This window comes from Cannabis sativa, chromosome 5, assembly GCF_029168945.1.
Source record: "Cannabis sativa cultivar Pink pepper isolate KNU-18-1 chromosome 5, ASM2916894v1, whole genome shotgun sequence".
Taxonomy (NCBI): Eukaryota; Viridiplantae; Streptophyta; class Magnoliopsida; order Rosales; family Cannabaceae; genus Cannabis; species Cannabis sativa.
In genome coordinates, this window is record NC_083605.1 from 14,236,976 (window position 1) to 14,247,694 (window position 10,719).

Consider the following 10,719-nt stretch of genomic DNA (forward strand, 5'->3'; position numbering starts at 1 on the left):
TGCACGGGATGCAACCTGAACCTCCAAGAGACGTTATGGTGCGCCTTGGCTACCAGTCTCAACACGAGGTGACACGGGTAGTCATTAGTGGGCTAGTTTGCATAAGCGCAAGCGACTTATGCACCATGTTGGAAAGAGACAGAGGTCTAATGTATGTAACTAGTTGGTGGCTTGTCTTGAGGGCATCCTAACATGCGTGGGGACATGGTGCCTTGTGGATTGGCGACATGGCGACATGGTGCAACAAAAGCATCTGAGCCTGTGAAAGTCAAGAGGGAGGCTAGAGTTTGCTTGAAAGCCAGAGGGCTGCATAATTGGAACTTAGTATCAAGGGAGCCTGGAAGGGCGTGATTCAAGTGAGAATCAATTGGATGGTTTAGTGGACATTGCATGCATATAGAAATTGATAGGGGTGCTATATGATATAGTTAACTCGAGAGTCACATCCTGCGGGATGCACTTTTAGATGGCATGGTGTGCATGAAGAGTTGGGCAGTCACGAATTCGCATGTGGCCATGTTGTCGAGGATGCCATCAGATGAAGTGGGGGAGAGACCCTCACGGTTCACTCATCAGACTAGAGATTCATCACAAGCATCAAGATAAGTATCATGGAGATGGACTTTGTTTAGGATGTAAAGTAAAGAAGACTCGGGACACAGGCAGTGCCAGTTATCTAGGGTGAAAATCTACAAGACATAGGTACTAAGATAACACCATGTTAATGTTTGTCTAAGGCGAAAGTCAGTAGGAGTAAGGTACTAAGGTAACATTGAAATGCCGAGGGGCGAAGTGTCAAAATGATTGAGGTATTAGTTTAACATCTTCATCAAAGTGACATTTGGAATGGAGGGACCATATGTGAGTATGTAGTTAGCTTGCGAGCTATACCTTTAGAGGTATTCCTCTAAGAGAGAGGTTTTTCCCAAGTTGAAGGGGGGATCCCACTAATTCATATCTTTGAAGAATCAAGGTACTTGTTTAGTTTTGGTGTGTGAATCCAGAGGGAAATACTACAAGAGATGGGTTGTTCACTGGGAAGACTTGCATGATTATTGCAAGTTGCAGATAGACATTATTGATGGGCATCGGCTATGATCAAGACTGAGCTAGTTTGCGGCATGTTATGGGCGTGCTTTATGTTTATGAGAACACTGGTGTTGTATGGGACACTGTAATCCAAATGGTTCAGAGAGCATATGCCAATGGGAGATAGTGGAGTGGGATGACTTCAAGTCTTAAGAGTAAGACTTTGTGTTATCAAGTTTGTCAAAATTTAGCGAGTCATCAAGAGGACGCAGGGTTAATTTTGGGAGATGGACTTGTGACATAGTGTTAGAGAGCCAACACGAGCAGGAGCCAGAGGGCAAATTTATTGTTTTGGGTGATTGTTAGATCATTGACCTCATGAAAGAAACTCAGAGGAGCACATATGTAGTGGGTCAGAGGGGCCTTTTGCATGAAGTCGTGGGTGTGCGGTAGGGCTGGAGGGCCAATATGTTGAGTACTTCGCGAAGAGATTATCTGCAAAAGTGCACTTAGTGCTGCATTGGGTGAAGTTTGCTGGCGAGCCTCGTCTAGGTGAGAACATCAAATTTAACCCTGCGATAGGAGTGTCTTGCTAGATTTCCATCAGAAGATAGTGTGCCATGGAGTTGGCATGTGAAGTTTCTGGAGGGACTTGGCTTTAGTGGAAGCGTGTTCTATAGGTGTCGTTGGGTACAGTTGGTTTGCAAATCTCACCCCGAGGGGTGCACCATACTTAGTCCTTGTCAAAAGGAGTATGTATTGGACAATTGGCGAGTGAGCTACTATCAAAGGATGTGTTGGCTTCGGAGTCAATGTTGCAAGAGCTACTTGGTTGACTAGAGGGACATTGTGAGGGACTCAGAGGAGTTCATGTTGGTGGAAGTATTCAAGGGCGGAGCCACTACTCCATGGGTGATTCTGAATAGCAATAGTGGCACAGGTTCTTTGATCAAGTCCAAGAGTGGGCGAGGGAGATCGTCACTAAGAGGGTGGTTCTACAGAGATAGAGGAACAAGTGCAGACTTAGGATTCGATGAAGCTAGGAGTAAGCTTAGGAGTCGAGATTATGAAGATTTGCCTGCGATCCGTCGGTAAGGGTATCGAGATGTTGAAGTGGAGGAGAATTTAACGTGCATGCCAAGATGGCATGTTACAAGCTAGGTGATGCCCATAAGTTGGCCAAGTGGTGGTCAAGTGGTGGCGCATGTTGTTGTGCATGCTGGTGGCATGCTGATGCTTAGTTTGTACGATAGTGGCATTTTTGTAAATATCTTCAATATTATCTCGATTGGGATGGGACTTGGCATTCGCCATTTATTTGGGTCTAAGAATGTAATGACGCAATCAGATTTGAGAAACTCTGTGATTTGGTATATGGTAATGACCATATGTGTACAGGGCAAAAATCATATATGTTATTAGTAGAAGGCTAAAAGCTTAGGATGCTCTTTAAATGGCGAGTATCTGGTGTCAGCTCTCCACCATCCCATGGCACCTTGGTGTTAAGTGAGCTACTATTAGTCAGTGGGGCTAGTGGGGTAGGCATATGAGGACCATGAGGGGACTCATATGTCTCCAGGAGTTTGAATACTCATGGACATTATCGGGCTGACCCATTAGTACATTTAAGAATGCTGACAGAGGTTAGCGGGTACGTTTCCATTGGCTTGCGGTATGCCGCTTGCACGGGACGTGGCCTAAACCTCTAAAAGATGTTGTGGTGTGCCTTGGCTATGAGTCTCAACATGAGATGACCAGGGTAGTCATTCGTGGGCTAGTTTGCATATGCACATGCGACTAATGCACCATGCTGGAAAGAGACAGAGGTCTAATGTATGCACTAGTTTGGTGGCTTGTCTCAAGGGCATGCTAACATGCATGGAGGCATGGTGCCTTAAGGATTGGACCATGAACGTATGCGAGTCCTTGGTCAATGAGGGAAACGATTTAGACAGTATCGAATAGGGCATGATTAGAAGCATTAGCATGTCCGCTTAGTGTCAGCATCTTGTCACACATGCTACCTTGGTCATAAGTGACTAGGTGAGCATCGGTGTTGGGATTTGCCTTATCATAGTGAGAACATATGGACAGTGCGAGTATCTTGGCTAGAGAGCTTCGATGCATGGGTGCACTCATGGATACTTGCAAGCATCACTCGACAGGAGCTGTTCGAGAGACGAAAGTGTGCACGAGGCACACGCTCGCACGAAAAATGAGTCCATTGTTACTCAGATGGTTAGAAGGCTGACCTTGGCTTAGAGAAGTCAAGGTGCCACACGAGTGTTTCGCTGCTTGGAAAGGTGAGCCCATGACACCCTGCGCTCAGGTTGACATCCCAACGCTGAGGTTTACATATGACGTCAACGTGGATGCTGGGTGAGTGAAAAAATATCCCGGCAATGTATTTTTTGATGCCTTAGTGATATTTTGACAGCACTTAGTCCATTTCCTTGTTCTAGTGAAGCTAGTCACCAGTTTTCAGAGATGTTGTTGTTTTACGAAAATGGGAGACTCGAAACTTTCCATTTTCGAGTAATTTACCATGTTGGGAATGAGAAAATGCAAAGTTGTGAATTTAACTTCTCTGACTTTATGGCTCTCAAGCTTTATGAAAAACCAGACAAACGGTCAAGACGGAATCAGAATCGGATAAGCAGGCCCAATGCACCAGGCCATATGTCAACCTGGGCCCTGGGTGCTCATTTCAAAGCTTTTGGGATGTCGTTTTGATACTTTCAAGGTTTTAGAACTTGAGGACGAGGTCTCCAACCTCGCTTTTGACCATTCTCGGGAGAATACTTGGAACAGAATTAGCATATGGATGATCGAAGCTAGCACACCAGGTTGATTATCAACCTGGACGCTGGGCCCAACACCAATTTAACATGGGCACTGAGCTCAACTTTCATGCCCCTATGGTTGTTGTTTTGCCCTCAAGTTCTCTTGTATCTTCATTATTTCTGATGACAGAATAAATGCCCAAAATACTTTTTCTGGAAACTAGTTGGAAATGGTCTAGGTTGACAATATATCAACCTGGGTGCTGGGCCTAGTGCCAAGTGTCAACATGGGCATTGGGTCCCAAATTTGGCCTCATGGAAGTTATGTTTGGTCCCCAAAAATAGTTGAATATTAATATTTGCTGAAAATGGAGAATATGCCCAAAAGAGTTCTCAGAAAACATCATTGGAATTGGCAGAGGTTGACAAAATGTCAACCTAGGTGTTGGGTCTTGCTTCTAACACACATGAAGTGTTGTTTCTTCTCCAAAAGTACATATTTTCCCATGTTATATAAAGACAAAGAAGATGAACGAGTCAAATTTACATCTGATACTTGGAAGTGGCCAAATTGACAAATTATCAACTTGGGCGTTGGGTGCCTAGGCACAAAAATAAACTTTCTCTGAATTTGATTTTCATGCCTCAAATATATCTGTGGTATATCTAGTTCATGTCCCAATACAAATTTTGACCCATTTGCGCTAAGATGGTCCTAAAAACTGAAATCCTAGTTAGGACATCAACGTGGGCGCTGAGTGAAACCCTAAGTGCCAAGGTTGACTTTTGGGGCCCAAATTCATGTAATTTCAGCGCTTGGGACCTGAATTTAGTTGTTTCATGTCTTCACAGTACATAATACTGAAAGATAGTGAGTTAGAAACGAGTTTTTGAAGTTCGAACTTCCATTCTGGAGTTTCCAATGTCAACCTGGGTGCAGGGCTAACGACCCCTCCCAGGTCGACTTGCTATGATTCGAGACTACTCAACTCTGAGATATCATCTTTCTTGCCACGTGTCAAATATTAATGTTCACGCCATCAAAACTAATTTTAGTGTAAACAATTTGTATGGAGTTAATCTCCATTTCGTATTGATCAAAGCTTAAATTTCTCTTGTACAGATTATTGTTGATGAATAAAAGTTAAATTCTCATCTCTTAAATTTGTTCCATTTGAATGTGTCAATTATTGTGTATCATATTATTCTTAATTTCGAGTCTTGATTAAGTTTTGTTCTCAACGCTATGGTTAATTCACAGTAATTCAAATATTTCATTAGTAAATAAACCTTGAAAAATAAAGATGAATGTATTTGGACAAAAGTATAGACAAAATTTAAATTTGGTGAAGGCACTTTTCAATTGTGAGAGAATAGATTATTAACTACTTGTTAAAAACTAGCCAAACTTGCTCTAACTTTGATTTTTATATATGAATGTATTTATGAAGATTAATTAATGTGTATATAAAAAGGACCTTTGTCGTTTTAAATTTGCATGAAAGTTGGCCATTATATGTTTACCGGTCACCCACCATTCTAGTATGTTAGAAAGCAGTCAATTGAGACAGCTAATTGTTTCAATTTTAACGTAAATATAGAAATTTTCATAATGCCTAAATCTATATATATATACACACCCACAAATATTGACAAAATTTACCATATTTCATTAATTAAATGCTATCATTTGTGTTTCTATAGTATTCAATGCAATTACATATGATAATATAATCGTGAAAAAGTGACATATTGTGATTCTGTTGACAATTTAAATTCCATATTTTTGTTCCTTCATACAAATCGGCACCATTTTTTTTAAAGAAAAGAATTATCGATTAAAATATGCAGTAAAAGCTCCTTTTTTTTCTTAAACAACTCCCTTCTCCTTTTAGAAAAAGAATCCAAATGATTTAGGGCAGTTTATTACAGTTGTGTTATGGGGAAAATTAATTATAATTGTGTTGTAGGAAAAAATAATTGTAGCAGAAATGTAGAAATAAAGTTGAACTTAATATTTGGTAAATTATAAATTTTAATGTAATACGAGTGGTTAAGATTCTAGTATAATAATAATAATAATATTTTAATCTATTTCATTAAAATCACAAATATATATATAAAAAATATGTTATATAAAATTTTTATTTTCTATGTATTTTTAATTATTTTTTTCTATAGTATAAATTTAGGCTAATTAGTATTTTTACGCACTAAATTTTAACATTTACCAAATTATACCCTCTAAAATTTCTGGCCATTAAAAATTTTCCATGAACTATTAAGATTATTAGATTTAAGGACTTTTGTCTAATTTCACTCAATTTTACTATTTCAGTGATTGTTAATATACTAAATCATGCCTCACAGACTTTGATATCTACCAAATCATGCACCTCGAACTTTGACATGTACTAAGTCATAACTCCTAAACTTTCATCCATGTTAGACTTTTTTTACTAAAATTGGACAAAAGTCTTTAAATCCAACAATCTCAATAGTTCAGGGAGTATTTTTAACGACATTAAAAGTTCAAGTGACATGATTTTGTACATATCAATGTTCGGGAGGCAAAAATCTTAATTAGACATAAATTTATATGTATTTGATAAAATAATTTTTAATATTTTTAAATTATATTTTTATCAATTCTATAAAAAAAATTGTAGTTTATAAAAAATTTAGGTTGATATTGTTTGTTAATAATAAAAATATAAATATAAGTATAAAATATTATTTTAAAACCAAAAAAAAAATTAAAAAAATTAAAAAATTTTAAAATTTAAATATTATTTATTTTAAATATTTTTTCCGTAAAAAAATATTCTACTTTTTGTAATATATAATAAATAATTAAATAAATTTTTAGTAAAAAATAATTTATTATAATCTTTTAATCAATTTTTTTTTCTTAAAAAAAAAATTGGGTTTACCAGCTTTAGCTTTTTAGCTACAGTTTTTCAATAAATTCTTCAATAAGTTATTTTTTAACTGTTTATCAAACACTTTTTCGTCACAGCTTTTTTGAAAAGCAGCTCTTAACTTTTTTCAAAGTTGTGCCAAATTGGCCCTTAACCACGTAATAGTAACGGGAATAAAGATTTCTATTTAAACTTCATCTTAAAATAAATAAAAAAAATTGTACAAACAAAAAAAAAAACAAAGAAGAAGAAGAGCGGCCGGGCATTGCCATTTGCAACGAAATAATGGGTCATTATTACTAATTCGGGGCACATGTCTACTCTTTCAGCAGGGAAAGCAAGTAGATCTAGATGTGTTTAATGCAAGTCATATGATATAACTCTAATTTAAAAATCAAAAGAAATAAGAAAGAAAAAAACTGAATTGAAAACAGTGCAAGTGTTAAACAATATAAACGAGTATAATTAAATAAAAGTGGCTTTAATCAAGCAGACATGTATAGTATTAAATAGGTTAATTTATCTAACAACCTTTTAAACATAAAAGTTTGTAAAGAAACGTTATGAATCATGATTCTACCGACTCTTGTTTTGTTCACAACTTCACATCACCATATATAAAGGAAAAAAATTGAACTAGCTAGTGATTAAGTATAAAGGCAAATTAAGTCTTAATTGAATTTTTCTTTCGATGAGTGCTTTATTTATTTCTAACTGATTTTTCTTCACATTTTTATTGTTTGCAAATAAAACAGAGTGACGCTCATACAATAATGAAGTGATTTTCATTTTGGTTGTCTTTTTCAATAACAAAAAAAGGTGGCCAGTGGCTCTCTCTCTCCTATGATTTTAGTTAATATGTACTTCTTCCATGATATTATTTTAACAGCATAATGTATATTACACACGTTGACAAAATGAAAATAATATCACTGTATACGAGTCCCATATTGCCAAAAAGACCATGGAAAAAGGATAGTCAATCTTTCTCTCTTCAATAGACGAAAAAAACCTCCCAATTCCAAAATAATAAAAATAAAAAAAGAAAACCTTACACCCCTTCTATACAACTTGAATTTGGTTTAGAACAGTTTAAGATATAAGTAAGTAAATAAATAAATTAATTAAAAAAAAAGTTACATAAAATTATTAAACAGGTGAATTATTTTTACAATCACATAACGTAGTGTATAAACCATCTCCTTTGACTAGAACAGATTTCTCATTTGGTTTCTCTTCGTCAACTAGTTCGCTGTCATCATCACCATGATCATCATCATCATCACCATGATCGATAATTTGAGCTCCGGTAAGGAGCTTGGCTCGTTGAGCTTCAGAGTTCCAATCAGTTTGGCCCAAAACCACCAGCATGGTCAGAGCACAACAGCCCTGAGCTGCGAGAAGACCAAGCCAGAGGCCTTTGAAATCAAAACCAGCGAAAAAAGACAAAACCAGAGCCACCGGCATTCCCACCATGTAAAAACACCCCAAGTTTATGTTGGCTCCAACTTTGGGCCTGGCTGTTCCTCTCAAGACCCCACAACCCGTTGTCTGAGGACAATTACCGAGCTCACATAGCCCGATTATTGGCAAAACCAACGATGTTAAAGAAATAATATCTTTGTCTTGTGTGAACATAGTGGCCCAAACCTTCCGAACCATGACTGCAAACACAAGAGCCACTAAGCCCAGTGCGAAGCTGCAAGAGAGGCCTACAATGGCGGCAAACCTGGCTTTTTTGGGTTTGTTAGCACCAAGCTCGTTACCAACTCTTGTGGATACGCTGAAGCTTAGAGAAGAAGGGAATATGTAGATTAGAGCTGTGGTTTGGATCAAAATGCCCATGGAAGCCACGGTTGCTCTTGGGTTTATTAAAAGGCCACATAGCAAGATCATGATCTCGTACCACCACCATTCAAGGCAGACCGAGATGCAACTTGGAATGGCCAAATTCAATAGTGTTTTCCAATCTTTAAAACAATCAGTGGAAATTCCTCCCCATGTTTTCTTGTGGGCCCCAGAGACTAAGATGTAGAGGATTAAGGAAGCTACAAGATTAAAATTGGTCAAAACCCCACTTAGAGCAACTCCTTTAATTCCCCAATTGAGGTGAGAAACGAAGAAATAGTTAATGGGGATGTGGAGAAAGATTGAGAAAGTTGCACAGTAGGTCAGAGGAAGAGTAATGGATTGAGTTCTCAGATAAATCCTAAGTGGATGTAACAGGGATTGAGCTAAAAGGTCAGGAAGAGAGTAAAGAAGATAAGATTGAGCTTCCATGGCAATAGCTTCATCTTGCCCACAAAGAATAAGAATCTTCTTCATGTTTAACCAAAGAAGAGAAATCGGTATTGAAGTCAACATCAAAAGAAGAATTGTCCTCTGTAAACAGAGTCCAAGCAGAGTGTTTTTTTTAGCCCCAAAAGCTTGACCGCAAATGGGCTCCATTCCCATGGCAAGGCCAGAGAGGATCGAGTAACCGGTGATGTTGGCAAAGCCGACGGCGAGTGAGCCGCCGGCTAGAGCGAGCTCGCCGAGCCGACCCAAGAAGAGCATGGATATCATGGAACGGGAATAGAGTAGAAGACCCGTTAGTATCATTGGGAAAGCGATTCCGGCGATTGAACTGGCCTCATCAACGAGACGGAAAAAATGGGATTTCTGTGTGTTGTTGTTGTTGTTGTTGTTGTTGTTAGTTGTCGAAGTAATAATAATTTGTGTCGTTTGCTTCGTTTCTAGTGTAGTTTTGTTATTCTCTGCTTGTTGGTTCTGTTGGGGTGCCGTCGTTGTTTTGATGCCTTTTTGAATGAGTGGAGTTTTGAGGCCTTCGTCGTCGTTTTCTGAACGGCCATCTTTGTTGTTTGGAACATGTTCGTTCGATGAATTGCATTTGCATTCGTTGTAGCTGACCGGAGATGACAGATGACACATTTCTGCTCTCCTTTTTTTTTGGGTTATGAAAAAAATAAATTATAAAGGAAAAAAAGGAATTTGGTGAGTGTTCTTGTTCAAAATAAGCACACAAAGCACCAAGTAGTAGAGAGAGAGGGAGAGAGAGAGAGAGAGATGAGACTTGGAAGTTGAGGGGGTATAGAATTGCAAGTCTCGTGCTTTTATAGAGTCTGTTTGGGAATGGCTTCAAAGTGGATTTTTAAATTCACTTTTGGAATGACTTGTAAACGCTTGATTATCCCATTAGGCTAAATACTAGAACAAGTATATAGTTGTAATAACAGTTGAACTTTGTATATATTTTTATATATTGTTATTTTATATAATAACATACGTGTGTATTTTTTGTTCGGTTTAACGCGTTATGTTAAGAATAGTAAAAGAGAAAAATAATTAAATAAAATAGAAAGCTGTATATTAGTAACAACAAACAGTACTCTCCTAAGAAGAGTTTTCCTTAAATAAATAAATAATAAGTCAAATTTCCTTTAGCTTTTTCTTAGAGAAAAGGTTGAGCTTACGGTTAGTTAGTATGCTTAACAGTTAACAGTTTATGTGGTAGTGAGACTTCATCATAGAAAACAAGACAATATTCCTTGTTGGATAGTCATAGTATGGGCCGAGTTAACAATATACTTCCAAAAGCCCAGAGTTGGGCCCATCATCAATGATGTATGTTTGTTTAAAGAGATGGTTCGAAAATGACGAGTGATTTAATAAAATAAATATATGTGAACATACAAACAATCACACATCGTCATTTGCCAACTCGAAAAAAATTGTCTGCTTTGGTAAGGGAGTTTAAATTTCATCAGTTTGAACAAAAGGGTTTTCTGTCATCTTATGGTTACGGATATATGTTTTTCCAAAGAACAAGTACCATTACCAGCTTGCTATCAAGTCATTACAAAAAGAGTTGAGCAACTGTACTTATTGCTCAAGTACGTACTTACCCTCATAACATCTATTAATTATGTCCTCAAATTGGAAAATAAGGGGAATACAAACAAAGTGGTGAACGTGAAGCTCCCAAA

At 37.5% G+C, this 10,719-nt stretch overlaps 1 protein-coding gene across 1 annotated transcript; it reads right to left on the bottom strand.

The window, feature by feature from the left end:
* Positions 1–7,642: 7,642 nt before the first annotated feature.
* Positions 7,643–9,926, bottom strand: LOC115717372 (protein DETOXIFICATION 49). The gene has a single exon (XM_030646340.2). The coding sequence runs from the start codon at positions 9,662–9,664 to the stop codon at positions 7,883–7,885; it is 1,782 nt and encodes a 593-aa protein (XP_030502200.2). The 5' UTR covers positions 9,665–9,926; the 3' UTR covers positions 7,643–7,882.
* Between the last annotated feature and the right edge of the window lie 793 nt (positions 9,927–10,719).